Here is a 15,977-nt window from a genome sequence, read left to right on the forward strand (position 1 = left end):
AGTGTCACCATTAGCATTATCTCCCTTGTTTTGAAAGTTCTCCTTGTCCAATCCTGCTATTTGTCTGGCCTTTGTGACATTTGCCTTACTGTGTCTTCTCAGTGATAGGTCAGTGATATTATTATACTCAAGTCTTTCACGTGTTTCTTTCGTTCTGTTAATTGGTTCTCTTGTGTTTCGTAATCATTGCTTCTTTTAACCTCTTAATTCATTCCATGTCAGAGCAGATGTAATTTGTCAGTGAATATCGTCTTACACAAATAACCCGCACATAAAAGAGAGAAGCTTACGACGACGTTTCGGTCCGACTTGGACCATTAACAAAGTCACACAGTGTGACTTTGTTAATGGTCCAAGTCGGACCGAAACGTCGTCGTAAGCTCCTCTCTTTTATGTGCGGGTTATTTGTGTATCGTTCCAGTCACGGTATTGTGCCTTTTTGTTATTTAATATCGTCTTATTTCTACTGGCCACTGAAAAACTTTGTTGATATCTGCTTTCCAAATTTTCCGTGTCTTCCACCGAGGTGATTTTTATTCATGTTTTGATATCGTCCACGAAGGATGATACGAAACTGTGATTTGTGTTTTTACCCATTTCTTCCGTGAGGATAAGAAACAGTAAAGGCTCCAACACCCTGCCTTGGGCTACTGAACTTCTTACTTTCGTAAGATTACGTTTTGCTTTATTTGATATTGCCCTTTCAATTTATTCTTCAGAAAATTTAATATTCATTTTCTTACTTTACCTTTTATGCCAATTGACCTTATTTTATGGGCTATCATGATACCTCTTAATAGCATTTATCCGATGCCTCAGTGAAGATCGTGTAGACCACATCTGTGTTCAGACTTTCTTCCAGAACCTCCGTTATATTATAATTATAGGTTAGCAGTTGTGACAAGCACGATCTTTCCCGCTCAAAATCCATGATGACTTGGGTTGTGTGCGTTGTGCTGTTTCTTGAAATTTGTAACTTGGAGTCTCACCATTCTTTCATAGACGTCCATGATGAGTGATGTTAGTGCTACTGGTCTGTTACCTTTTTTTTTTTTTGTCGGAGTTCTGCTGCTTCCTTTGTGCAGAAGAATTATATCTGCGTATTTGTAAGGTCTCTGAGACTTCACTTAGATCTAAGCATCTCATCAAAGAACACTAAATGCTCATGTTAGTGGTATTTTGCCATTCTTTGTAAATAACGAGTGTCATGAATCAGGTCCAGGTGCTGCATGTATGGCCATATTTTCTATTTCTTTCACTAATTCAGAGGGATTTGTGTTTGTCAGATATATGATCAGTAGGATGGACAGATTTAATGAATAAAACTGTCTGGATCCTCGACTTTCCTGTCGGATCCTTGACTTTCCTGTCGGATCCTCGACTTTCCTGTCGGATCCTCGACTTTCCTGTTGGATCCCCGACTTTCCTGTCGGATCCTCGACTCTCCTGTCGGATCCTCGACTTTCCTGTCGGATCCTCGACTTTCCTGCCGGATCCTCGACTTTCCTGTCGGATCCCCGACTTTCCTGTCGGATCCCCGACTTTCCTGTCGGATCTTCGACTCTCCTGTCGGATTCTCGACTTTCCTGTCGGATCCTCGACTTTCCTGTCGGATCCTCGACTCTCCTGTCGGATCCTCGACTTTCCTGTCGGATCCTCGACTTTCCTGTCGGATCCTCGACTTTCCTGTCGGATCCTCGACTTTCCTGTCGGATCCCCGACTTTCCTGTCGGATCCCCGACTTTCCTGTCGGATCTTCGACTCTCCTGTCGGATCCTCGACTCTCCTGTCGGATCCTCGACTCTCCTGTCGGATCCTCGACTTTCCTGTCGTATCCTCGTCTCTCCTGTCGGATCCTCGACTTTCCTGTCGGATCCTCAACTTTCCTGTCGGATCCTCGACTTTCCTGTCGGATCCTCGACTTTCCTGTCGGATCCTCGACTTTCCTGTCGGATCCTCGTCTCTCTTGTCGGATCCTCGACTCTCCTGTCGGATCCTCGACTTTCCTGTCGGATCCTCGACTTTCCTGTCGGATCCTCGACTTTCCTGTCGGATCCTCGTCTCTCTTGTCGGATCCTCGTCTCTCCTGTCGGATCCTCGACTCTCCTGTCGGATCCTCGACTTTCCTGTCGGATCCTCGATTTTCCTGTCGGATCCTCGACTTTCCTGTCGGATCCTCGACTTTCCTGTCGGATCCTCGATTTTCCTGTCGGATCCTCGACTTTCCTGTCGGATCCTCGACTTTCCTGTCGGATCCTCGTCTCTCCTGTCGTTTAGTGGACTGATCAACATCGATTTAAACTGGTCTTCAAAATTTTCCTCATTTCTTTTTCGTCAGGGCGGTGTTTGACTTGGATTTATACGAGTGTAGAGATATTAAAGATTATTGCAATTTCCTTTACGAGTTTTTCTTTCTTTTGTGCTTTCTTCATCTGACATGATTGTTTTAGTTTCTGTTCTAAAACAGTCATCTCTCGCCGTGGATTATCTTTCATATATCGTGACATAGGCTTGTGTTTAAACAATTCAGAAACCCTTGTTCCTCTTCCGTACATTTTTTTTAATTTCTTTAGTATTTTTCCTTCTTGTACGCTTTCCTCAGCTAACATCCTGTACAAACATTGTATGCTTCTTTACTCAGTTTTTCCAAACACTGTTGTGGGTTAAGGAAACTCAGAAACGTTTCCCAGGGAATGTCTAGTATTTCTTTGTTAATTTTGTCGAAGTTAATTCTCTGTTTGTGGGAGTTAAGGCTATTGAACTACTCTTAAGGCTACTAAACTACCTTTCACGATGGCTGATTCTTGGATCTTCTACTTATAGATTTGATATTGTTTACACTTCAGTGATGCTGTGATCAGAGTATATCGTGGTGAATTAGACTCTTGTTTAACACTTGGGTATCTTTATTGTATAAACGTTTGGCAAACCGGTGGTTTCCTCAGTCCAATACAGAGAAGAATGGTTGACGATCAGAAGGAATTTGAAGTCATTAGTCCCTCAGCCTGGAGTCAGTGAGTTCGGTCTATCAATCTGTGTATATACACAGAGGTATATGCATCTCTGTGTATATATACACAGAGAGGTATATGTATCTCTGTGTATATACACAGAGGTATATGTATTCCTGTGTGTATATATAGAGAGGTATATGTATCTCTGTGTATATGTACACAAGTATATGTATCTCTGTGTATATACACAGAGAAATGTGCACATTTCTGTTGGTACACACATCTGCCCAGTTACTCTGTTGCTGAATATCTAAAGATATCTTTTCTGTCCGTCTCCCGCATTTCAATTTGTCCATCTCTCTGTCTGTATGGGTGAGCGTTGATGTTTCGCTTACAGATGTGTGCAAGACGGGGCGACACAGGTGCGACCGCCATGCTGTCTGTAAGAACTTCAAGAGGTTCCACAGGTGCTCTTGTAAGAGAGGCTGGGAAGGCAACGGCAGGAACTGCAAAGGTTAGTTGGTGATGTTACCTTTGTCCTCTTGATCTGTGCTGTCACCTCTTGACTGACCTGCTGTGTAACACCTACTGCTACTACGACTATATATATATATATATATATATATATATATATATATATATATATATATATATATATATATATATATATATATATATATATATATATATATATCTTAATAGTTCTTGGTCTTATTACTTTTCCTTTTATATCCATGGGGAAGTGGAATAAGAATCTTTCCTCCGTAAGCCATGCGTGTTATAAAAGTCAACTAAAATGCCGGGAACAATGGGCTAGTAACCCCTTTTCCTGTAAACATTACTAAAAAGAATAATAAGAAGAAAATTTCTTTTTGGGGGATTTTCTTTCTTTTTTGGGTCACCCTGCCTCGGTGGGAGACGGCCGACTTGTTGAAAAAAAAAAAAAAATATATATATATATATATATTTATATATATAATATATATATGTAAATATATATATATATATATATGTATATATATATATATATATATATATATATATATATAGAGTATGTAGGAAAGAGGGAAATTTTTTCCCAGTAAAAGTAGGCCTTAGACAAGGATATGTGATGTCACCGTGGTTGTTTAATATATTTATAGATGGGGTTGTAAGAGAAGTAAATGCGAGGGTCTTGGCAAGAGGCGTGGAGTTAAAAGATAAAGAATCACACACAAAGTGGGAGTTGTCACAGCTGCTCTTTGCTGATGACACTGTGCTCTTGGGAGATTCTGAAGAGAAGTTGCAGAGATTGGTGGATGAATTTGGTAGGGTGTGCAAAAGAAGAAAATTAAAGGTGAATACAGGAAAGAGTAAGGTTATGAGGATAACATAAAGATTAGGTGATGAAAGATTGGATATCAGATTGGAGGGAGAGAGTATGGAGGAGGTGAACGTATTCAGATATTTGGGAGTGGACGTGTCAGCGGATGGGTCTATGAAAGATGAGGTGAATCATAGAATTGATGAGGGAAAAAGAGTGAGTGGTGCACTTAGGAGTCTGTGGAGACAAAGAACTTTGTCCTTGGAGGCAAAGAGGGGAATGTATGAGAGTATAGTTTTACCAACGCTCTTATATGGGTGTGAAGCGTGGGTGATGAATGTTGCAGCGAGGAGAAGGCTGGAGGCAGTGGAGATGTCATGTCTGAGGGCAATGTGTGGTGTGAATATAATGCAGAGAATTCGTAGTTTGGAAGTTAGGAGGAGGTGCGGGATTACCAAAACTGTTGTCCAGAGGGCTGAGGAAGGGTTGTTGAGGTGGTTCGGACATGTAGAGAGAATGGAGCGAAACAGAATGACTTCAAGAGTGTATCAGTCTGTAGTGGAAGGAAGGCGGGGTAGGGGTCGGCCTAGGAAAGGTTGGAGGGAGGGGGTAAAGGAGATTTTGTGTGCGAGGGGCTTGGACTTCCAGCAGGCATGCATGAGCGTGTTTGATAGGAGTGAATGGAGACAAATGGTTTTTAATACTTGACGTGCTGTTGGAGTGTGAGCAAAGTAACATTTATGAAGGGGTTCAGGGAAACCGGCAGGCCGGACTTGAGTCCTGGAGATGGGAAGTACAGTGCCTGCACTCTGAAGGAGGGGTGTTAATGTTGCAGTTTAAAAACTGTAGTGTAAAGCACCCTTCTGGCAAGACAGTGATGGAGTGAATGATGGTGAAAGTTTTTCTTTTTCGGGCCACCCTGCCTTGGTGGGAATCGGCCAGTGTGATAATAAAAAAAATAATATATATATATATATATATATATATATATATATATATATATATATATATATATATATATATATATATATATATATATATATATATATCACGGGGAAGTGGAGAAGAATCCTTCCTCCGTAAGCCATGCGTGTCGCAAGAGGCGACTAAAATGCCGGAAGCAAGGGGATAACGACCCCTTTTCCTGAATAAATTTCTAAATGTAAGAAAAATAAATATTTGTTTTGGGTCACCCTGCCTGGGTGGGGAGACCGAAAATGTGATAAAAATAATAATAATAATAATTTTTGGTGATGACAGATGTGGACGAGTGTCGTCTACGGAATGGCGGGTGTGTACACCTGTGCACCAACTCCCCTGGTAACTACACCTGCTCCTGTCACCTGGGTTTCCTGCAGGACCCCCAGGACCCCCATAACTGCCAGGACCTGGATGAGTGTGACCTGGGCCAGGCCACCTGTCACCACCACTGCCTCAACACTTTAGGTTCCTACAGATGCACCTGCCGTGATGGATACGCCCTTACTGCTGACGGACACACCTGCGCGGGTCAGTACCCTCAGTATACTTCCCCTCAGTATACTTCCCCTCAGTATACTACCCCTCATTACCCTCTCTATACTACTGGTGATATGCTTGGCACTATGCTTACCCCGGGATCTTTCTCCCCGAGTGATTCCTGCAGTGTGTTTCTTTCCCAACTCTATACTCCGTTCCCGGTCTTCTTACTCCCTTTCTACAAATGCTGGCGTCAAGTTAGGTTAGGTAAGTTGGTCAGGACAAGTGTTTCCTGACGCGGGGTCTTAGTCATATGATGATCCCAAAGTCACTGGAGCTTATGGTCATCTGACCGAGGCCTTCAGCTGGCTTACCCCTCTACCCCTTTAATAAATTAAGGCTATAATTATGCGTTGGAGTCAGCTATGTAATCCCAAAGTTGTGGGAACTTAAACGGCGATTCAGTGGGAATATATGACGGATATACATGAACATACATGGCGGTATACATACATATACAGGCGGTATATATACATATACAGGCGGTATATATACATATACAGGCGTTATAAATGATTACACATAACTATACATAGATATACATGACGGTGTACATAGGTACACATGGTATACATACTACAGACAAGTGTTCTAACAACCTAACAAGTGTTCTAACAACCTAACAAGTGTTCTAACCTAACAAGTGTTCTAACAACCTAACAAGTGTTCTAACAACCTAACAAGTGTTCTAACCTAACAAGTGTTCTAACAACCTAACAAGTGTTCTAACAACCTAACAAGTGTTCTAACAACCTAAAAAGTGTTCTAACAACCTAACACGTGTTCTAACAACCTAATAAGTGTTTTAACAACCTAACAAGCGTTCTAACAACCTAACAAGTGTTTTAACAACCTAACAAGTGTTCTAACAACCTAACAAGTGTTCTAACAACCTAACAAGTGTTCTAACAACCTAACAAGTGTTCTAACAACCTAACACGTGTTCTAACAACCTAACAAGTGTTCTAACAACCTAACAAGTGTTCTAACAACCTAACAAGTGTTCTAACAACCTAACAAGTGTTCTAACAACCTAACAAGTGTTCTAACAACCTAACACGTGTTCTAACAACCTAACAAGTGTTCTAACAACCTAATACGTGTTCTAACAACCTAACACGTGTTCTAACAACCTAACAAGTGTTCTAACAACCTAACAAGTGTTCTAACAACCTAACAAGTGTTCTAACAACCTAACAAGTGTTCTAACAACCTAACAAGTGCTCTAACAACCTAACAAGTGAATTTGTTATTGAAACTACAGTTGTGAAGGAAAAACATATATGGTGAAAAGAGATAAAATTATGCATTATTTTAAGTACATAAACACAGACGTATACATAGACATATACATAGAGATAGACAAAGAGATAGATATATACATAGACATAGACGTAGACATAGAAATAGACATAGACATAGATGTATACAAAGAACTAGATATATACATACACATTTATTATTATCACACCGGCCGATTCCCACCAAGGCAGGGTGGCCCGAAAAAGAAAAACTTTCACCATCATTCACTCCATCACTGTCTTGCCAGAAGGGTGCTTTACACTACAGTTTTTAAACTGCAACATTAACACCCCTCCTTCAGAGTGCAGGCACTGTACTTCCCATCTCCAGGACTCAAGTCCAGCCTGCCGGTTTCCCTGAATCCCTTCATAAATGTTACTTTGCTCACACTCCAACAGCACTCACATACATACACATATACATAGATATAGACAGACGTAGAAATAGACATAGACACAAATATAGAATCTGGCGAAGGTGAGTCTGGTGAAGGTGAGTCTGGTGAAGGTGGGTCTGGTGAAGGTGAGTCTGGTGAAGGTGAGTCTGGTGAAGGTGGGTTTGGTGAAGGTGGGTCTGGTGAAGGTGAGTCTGGTGAAGGTGAGTCTGGTGAAGGTGGGTCTGGTGAAGGTGAGTCTGGTGAAGGTGAGTCTGGTGAAGGTGAGTCTGGTGAAGGTGGGTCTGGTGAAGGTGAGTCTGGTGAAGGTGAGTCTGGCGAAGGTGAGTCTGGCGAAGGTGGGTCTGGTGAAGGTGAGTCTGGTGAAGGTGAGTCTGGTGAAGGTGAGTCTGGTGAAGGTGAGTCTGGCGAAGGTGGGTCTGGTGAAGGTGAGTCTGGTGAAGGTGAGTCTGGTGAAGGTGAGTCTGGTGAAGGTGAGTCTGGCGAAGGTGAGTCTGGCGAAGGTGAGTCTGGCGAAGGTGAGTCTGGTGAAGGTGAGTCTGGTGAAGGTGAGTCTGGTGAAGGTGAGTCTGGTGAAGGTGAGTCTGGCGAAGGTGAGTCTGGCGAAGGTGAGTCTGGCGAAGGTAAGTCTGGTGAAGGTGAGTCTGGTGAAGGTGAGTCTGGTGAAGGTGAGTCTGGCGAAGGTGAGTCTGGCGAAGGTGAGTCTGATGAAGGTGAGTCTGGTGAAGGTGAGTCTGGTGAAGGTGAGTCTGGTGAAGGTGAGTCTGGTGAAGGTGAGTCTGGTGAAGGTGAGTCTGGTGAAGGTGAGTCTGGCGAAGGTGAGTCTGGTGAAGGTGAGTCTGACGAAGGTGAGTCTGGTGAAGGTGAGTCTGGTGAAGGTGAGTCTGATGAAGGTGAGTCTGGTGAAGGTGAGTCTGGCGAAGGTGAGTCTGGCGAAGGTGAGTCTGGTGAAGATGAGTCTGGTGAATGTGAGTCTGGTGAAGGTGAGTCTGGTGAAGGTGAGTCTGGCGAAGGTGAGTCTGGTGAAGGTGAGTCTGGTGAAGGTGAGTCTGGTGAAGGTGAGTCTGGCGAAGGTGAGTCTGGTGAAGGTGAGTCTGGCGAAGGTGAGTCTGGCGAAGGTGAGTCTGGTGAAGGTGAGTCTGGTGAAGGTGAGTCTGGTGAAGGTGAGTCTGGCGAAGGTGAGTCTGGTGAAGGTGAGTCTGGTGAAGGTGAGTCTGGCGAAGGTGAGTCTGGCGAAGGTGAGTCTGGCGAAGGTGAGTCTGGCGAAGGTGAGTCTGGTGAAGGTGAGTCTGGTGAAGGTGAGTCTGGTGAAGGTGAGTCTGGTGAAGGTGAGTCTGGCGAAGGTGCGTCTGGTGAAGGTGAGTCTGGTGAAGGTGAGTCTGGTGAAGGTGAGTCTGGTGAAGGTGAGTCTGGTGAAGGTGAGTCTGGTGAAGGTGAGTCTGGTGAAGGTGAGTCTGACGAAGGTGAGTCTGGCGAAGGTAAGTCTGGCGAAGGTGAGTCTGGCGAAGGTGAGTCTGGCGAAGGTGAGTCTGGTGAAGGTGAGTCTGACGAAGGTGAGTCTGGCGAAGGTAAGTCTGGCGAAGGTGAGTCTGGCGAAGGTGAGTCTGGTGAAGGTGAGTCTGGTGAAGGTGAGTCTGGTGAAGGTGGGTCTGGTGAAGGTGAGTCTGGTGAAGGTGAGTCTGACGAAGGTGAGTCTGGCGAAGGTGAGTCTGGTGAAGGTGAGTCTGGTGAAGGTGGGTCAGGTGAAGGTGAGTCTGGTGAAGGTGAGTCTGACGAAGGTGAGTCTGGCGAAGGTGAGTCTGGTGAAGATGAGTCTGGTGAAGGTGAGTCTGGTGAAGGTGAGTCTGGTGAAGGTGAGTCTGGCTAAGGTGAGTCTGGTGAAGGTGAGTCTGACGAAGGTGAGTCTGGTGAAGGTGAGTCTGACGAAGGTGAGTCTGACGAAGATAGGGCTGGCGAAGGTGATTCTGACGAAGGTGAGTCTGGTGAAGGTGAGTCTGGTGAAGGTGAGTCTGGCAAGGTGAGTCTGGCGAAGGTGAGTCTGGCGAAGGTGAGTTTGGCGAAGGTGAGTCTGGTGAAGGTGAGTCTGGTGAAGGTGAGTATGGCGAAGGTGAGTCTGGCGAAGGTGAGTCTGGCGAAGGTGAGCCTGGTGAAGGTGAGTCTGACGAAGGTGAGTCTGGTGAAGGTGAGTCTGGCGAAGGTGAGTCTGACGAAGGTGAGTCTGGCGAAGGTGAGCCTGGTGAAGGTGAGTCTGACGAAGGTGAGTCTGGTGAAGGTGAGTCTGGTGAAGGTGAGTCTGACGAAGGTGAGTCTGGCGAAGGTGAGCCTGGTGAAGGTGAGTCTGACGAAGGTGAGTCTGGTGAAGGTGAGTCTGACGAAGGTGAGTCTGACGAAGATGGGGCTGGCGAAGGTGAGTCTGGCGAAGGTGAGTCTGGCGAAGGTGAGTCTGACTAAGATGAGTCTGACGAAGGTGAGTCTGGTGAAGGTGAGTCTGGCGAAGGTGAGTCTGGTGAAGGTGAGTCTGGTGAAGGTGAGTCTGGTGAAGGTGAGTCTGGCGAAGGTGAGTCTGGTGAAGGTGAGTCTGGTGAAGGTGAGTCTGACGAAGGTGAGTCTGGCGAAGGTGAGTCTGGTGAAAGTGAGTCTGGCGAAGGTGAGTCTGGTGAAAGTGAGTCTGACGAAGGTGAGTCTGACGAAGGTGAGTCTGGCGAAGGTGCGCCCAGCGGAGGGTGGGTAGTGAGGCAAGCAGGCGAAAATAAGGAGACGGGTTTGTTGAGATTATATCTTAGTGAAGCTGCTGCCCACACACACACACACACACACACACACACACACACACACACACACACACACACACACACACACACACACACACACACACACACACACACACACGAGGTTATTATATAGATCATAGAACACATCTCCATGGGTCCTGAGGGTAGAAGCAGAGGCCCTGTACAAACCATTACCTAAAAATCTGCTACTAGTCAGCCCACAGTTAGACTAGTAGAGAGTTGGAAAACAGCGAATGTAGTGAGTGCGGTGGGTAGACACTAGGGGTGCTAAATTGCTGGCTTATATCAGTGGTATCATCCAGTCCTTTGTGAAGGTTAATAAGGAAGAGGTTAGTGTTGGATCATCGTGAACCTTTAATGTCATACTAGACGATATCCTCATCACCCAGGTAATAATAACTCCATCTCTGCTGGAAGGGAAACACTGAGGCTGTCGTAGCTGCTGCACCCATAGTGGAATAATAGACAATATCCCCACTGAGTCTTACTGAAGTCTCCCAGATCAGGCTGACACATTTCAGCACTATGTATGTAACACGTCCTGTGTCATGGTATACGACAGCGACATATAGCTAATTCATGTTTCCAGTGTGTAGCTACCATATAGAATAGGGCAGCTACACACGAGTTCAAAGATGGAGCATCCTGCCTGAGGAACCTTCACTAGTTTCACTGACGACTCACGGGGCAAGTGATCAACAAAGGGAGAGGTGGACTGCACATTACAGGAGTGAACAGAAGCCTTTGCTGCCGTCCCTACCATAAACTACAAATGCAAACATCGGAACACGAAAAGTGCTTTTGTGGCTCAAGGACATCTGAGGATGACAAGACAGACAATAAATGTCAAGGAGGAAGCAGAATAGCCATGGATGACTAGTGAAGCCACTCATCTACCCTCTGTCAACATTAACTCTTGTTAATGTTCGTATTTGTTTTATTTTGACAAATAACGAAGCAGGATGGATCGAAACGTCGCCTCTCCTAAGTGCAGGTTATTTGTGAATTGTTCCAGCCACTGTACTGACTTGTCCCTGTAATACTACAAGACTTCCGCTTGTATTCTAAAGACACTGGCTGGGCATTATCCCTGACATGGCCCATGCATACAGTTTATGACGTCCAAGGGGCAGAAACATGAACTAATCACACACAGGCAAAACAAATAAACAATTGGCTTCATGACAGTGTGCTACCTTTGATTCCTTCACGATTGGTCCCTCATAATACCTTTGCTTCCTTCACGGGAGGTCCCTTGATACAAGCCGAGGGGTCTCCATCACCTCCCAACCCCAAAGCTCTGATCCTTAAGGATTTAATTCTTCCCTACGACTGTAATATTCTTATTCGTGCCATGCTCTTTCTATTCACTCTCAGCGATCCTACCATGATCTGTAGAAGCAAAGAATAGTTTCCTGTTTATCCTCGCCTGTGATCTCATCAACACTCTTAAAATTACACTATTCTTACAACTCCACACGCATTTCCCCACCCTCGTGAATGGCTCTTGCCTTCCCTGAATCAAATCCTGATTATCTCCCATTCCCCAGGCGTTGGAGAATGGGAGGCTTCACTCTCCCCCATAACAATAATAATAATAATAATAATAATAATAATAATCAGCCTTCTTGTTCCACTGTTGTTTACCTCGACACTCTTTCTCGGCCGGACTGATCCCTTACCCTTCCCTTGTGTATCTCTGACCTCCCTGCCTTCCTGACGTCTCTTCTGCCCTCCTGGCCTCTTTCCTGCCTTCCTGACCTATCTCCTGCCCTCTACAAGATGATGCACAGTGTGCTGCGAGGCAGAGAAAATTCCAAGAAGAGGCTTTTATTGGTACAACATTTCAATTCATGTAAGCCTGGTATGACTTGGTGAAAGCTCTTCTGCACAGACCAAAACATAAAATGATACAGCTCTACACAGAATGCAACGTGACTAAGCTCCATACGAACCTAAACATGAGTTGATAAAGCTCTACAGAAAATGAAACCTGCGTTGATAAAGCTCTACATAACTTGAAAACGTTAAATAAAAGCCGTCTAGCAATGGACATCTTCAGTGATGAACCTGACGCGATAGTCGCTCTTGCAGCTGTGCTCCCGCACCGCAGGCTACGGAGGCTTGTCTGTAATACATATTAGGTGTTGTGTCTATGTTCACAACTCTGTTATTCTTGTGTTGATGTCTTAGTTGGCTGTTTAATCACTACGAGTCAGTGTGTCTGCTTAGCATCCGGTTGCTGTTAATGGATTCTTAATGGTCTTGTTTATGTGGTTGTAAGTTCTGGTTGACTGTTCCAAAATGGTGGGCAGATCAATTTATTTTGTTTTTCGGGTTTAGAAGTGGTCGTATTGTCTCTCCAAAAGGCTTTAATTTGTATTGCCTTAACCTGAGCTCAGCACTCAAACAAACCCTCAGCAACAAACGCAGGAGATTGTTTGCCCAGTGCACAAACAAACAGGGAGAAATACACACATAAGAAAGAAATTGTTAAAAGTTTTTGCTCGCAGTAAAAATTAACACCCACCCTCTAATTTATATACCCCAATAAAATAAAATAGCGATATAAATCCAGCAGACTGGATGCCAGGGGAATCTCAAGTCTGACCCACCAACAAAGATTGTTGGGGGGAAGGGGTGCTGAGAGAGAATATAAAAAAAGAATCACTTAACAGGTACTGGACTCGTGCGTCCTCCAAACATGGGTTAAATGTAATAAAATGTCAGTAAAGCTTTGCAAGGCAGACACTGTGGAGAGGCTGGGTACACACACACTCAAACACACACACACACACACACACACACACACACACACACACACACACACACACACACACTCAAACACACACACACACACACAAACACACACACACACACAAACACACACACACACTCAAACACACACACACACACACAAACACACACACACACACACACACACACACACACACACACACACACACACTCAAACACACACACACACACACACACACACACACACACACACACACACACACACACACACACACACACTCAAACACACACACACACACAAACACACACACACACACACACACACACACACACACACACACACACACACACACACACACACACACACACACACACACACACACACACACACAACGATGGGGATTTGAGGAAATGGAAGGCATGGACATGATTGGAGAAAGAGACTACATTGTAGGTACAATTCAGTCCGGAGAACATAAAGTAGTCATTGGAGTGATGTATAACCCACCACAGAACTGCAGGAGGCCAAGAGAGGAGTACGAAGAAAACAACAGGGTGATGGTGGACACACTGGCTGAGGTGGCAAGAAGAGTTCACTCGAGCAGAGCAAAGTTACTGGTAATGGGCGATTTCAACCACAGGGAGATCGACTGGGAAAACCTGGAGCCACATGGGGGTCCCGAAACATGGAGAGCCAAGATGATGGATGTGGTACTTGAAAACCTCATGCATCAACATGTCAGGGACACAACCAGAGAGAGAGGGGAGGATGAGCCAGCAAGACTGGATCTTGTGTTCACCCTGAGCAGTTCAGACATTGAGGACATCACTTACGAGAGGCCCCTTGGAGCTAGCGATAATGTGGTTCTGAGTTTTGACTATATAGTAGAGTTACAAGTGGAGAAGGTAACAGGAACTGAAGGGGACAGGCCAAAAGGGGGGACTACACAGGTATGAGAAACTTCCTGCAGGAGGTTCAGTGGGACAGAGAAATGGTAGGAAAATCAGTAAACGAGATGATGGAATATGTGGCAACAAAGTGCAAGGAGGCAGAGGAAAGTTTTGTTCCCAAGGGAAACAGAAATAATAGGAAGACCAAAACGAGTCCTTGGTTTACCCGAAGGTGTAGGGAGGCAAAAACTAAGTGCAACAGAGAATGGAAAAGGTACAGGAGGCATAGGACCCAGGAAAACAAGGAGATTAGTAGAAGAGCCAGAAACGAGTATGCACAGATAAGGAGGGAGGCCCAGCGACAGTATGAAAACGACATAGCATCGAAAGTCAAATCTGACCCGAAACTGCTGTATAGCCACATTAGGAGGAAGACAACAGTCAAGGACCAGGTGATAAGGCTGAGGAAAGAAGGTGGAGAACTCACAAGAAACGATCAAGAGGTATGTGAGGAGCTCAACACGAGATTTAAGGAAGTATTTACAGTAGAGACAGGAAGGACTCTGGGGGCACAGACCAGATGGGGACACCAGCAAGGAATACACCAACAAGTGTTGGACGACATACATACAGATGAGGAGGAGGTGAAGAAACTGCTAAGGGACATCGATACCTCAAAGGCAATGGGACCGGACAACATCTCCCCGTGGGTCCTTAGAGAGGGAGCAGATATGTTGTGTGTGCCACTTACCACAATCTTCAACACATCCCTGGAAACTGGGCAACTACCTGAGGTATGGAAGACGGCAAATGTAGTTCCCATTTTTAAAAAAGGAGACAGAAAAGAGGCTCTAAACTATAGACCTGTGTCATTGACGTGTATAGTATGCAAAATTATGGAGAAGATTATCAGGAGGAGAGTGGTGGAGCACCTGGAACGGAACAGGAGTATAAATGCCAACCAGCACGGATTCACGGAAGGCAAATCCTGTGTCACAAACCTTCTGGAGTTTTATGATAAAATAACAGAAGTAAGACACGAGAGAGAGGGGTGGGTTGATTGCATCTTCTTGGACTGCAAGAAGGCCTTTGACACAGTTCCTCACAAGAGATTAGTGCAGAAGCTAGAGCATCAGGCGCATATAACAGGAAGGGCACTGCAATGGATCAGAGAATACCTGACAGGGAGGCAACAACGAGTCATGGTACGTAATGATGTATCACAGTGGGCACCTGTGACGAGCGGGGTACCACAGGGGTCGGTCCTAGGACCAGTGCTATTTTTGGTATATGTGAACGACATGACGGAAGGGTTAGACTCAGAAGTGTCCCTGTTTGCAGATGATGTGAAGTTAATGAGGAGAATTAAATCTGATGAGGACCAGGCAGGACTTCAAAGAGACCTGGACAGACTGGACACCTGGTCCAGCAAATGGCTTCTCGAATTTAATCCTGCCAAATGCAAAGTCATGAAGATAGGGGAAGGGCACAGAAGACCACAGACAGAGTATAGGCTAGGTGGCCAAAGACTGCAAACCTCACTCAAGGAGAAAGATCTTGGGGTGAGTATAACACCGAGCATGTCTCCGGAAGCACACATCAATCAGATAACTGCTGCAGCATATGGGCGTCTGGCAAACCTGAGAACAGCATTCCGATACCTTAGTAAGGAATCATTCAAGACACTGTACACCGTGTATGTCAGGCCCATACTGGAGTATGCAGCACCTGTTTGGAACCCGCACTTGATAAAGCACGTCAAGAAACTAGAGAAAGTACAAAGGTTTGCGACAAGGTTAGTTCCAGAGCTAAGGGGAATGTCCTATGAAGAAAGATTAAGGGAAATCGGCCTGACGACACTGGAGGACAGGAGGGTCAGGGGAGACATGATAACGACATATAAAATACTGCGTGGAATAGACAAGGTGAACAAAGACAGGATGTTCCAGGGAGGGGACACAGAAACAATAGGCCACAATTGGAAGTTGAAGACACAAATGAGTCAGAGAGATAGTAGGAAGTATTTCTTCAGTCATAGAGTTGTAAGGCAGTGGAATAGCCTAGAA

At 45.0% G+C, this 15,977-nt stretch overlaps 1 protein-coding gene across 7 annotated transcripts in view; it reads left to right on the top strand.

The window, feature by feature from the left end:
* LOC138854107 (signal peptide, CUB and EGF-like domain-containing protein 1) overlaps positions 1-15,977 on the top strand; it is an 84,014-nt gene that overhangs the window by 14,814 nt on the left and 53,223 nt on the right. For all 7 annotated transcript variants that reach the window (XM_070095156.1, XM_070095155.1, XM_070095157.1 and 4 more), the window contains exons 3-4: positions 3,352-3,468; positions 5,518-5,766. In XM_070095156.1, coding sequence (XP_069951257.1) covers positions 3,352-3,468; positions 5,518-5,766 — 366 coding nt within the window. The remainder of the gene's footprint in view (positions 1-3,351; positions 3,469-5,517; positions 5,767-15,977) is intronic.

Source organism: Cherax quadricarinatus, chromosome 49 (genome assembly GCF_038502225.1).
Source record: "Cherax quadricarinatus isolate ZL_2023a chromosome 49, ASM3850222v1, whole genome shotgun sequence".
In the NCBI taxonomy this organism is placed as follows: domain Eukaryota; kingdom Metazoa; phylum Arthropoda; class Malacostraca; order Decapoda; family Parastacidae; genus Cherax; species Cherax quadricarinatus.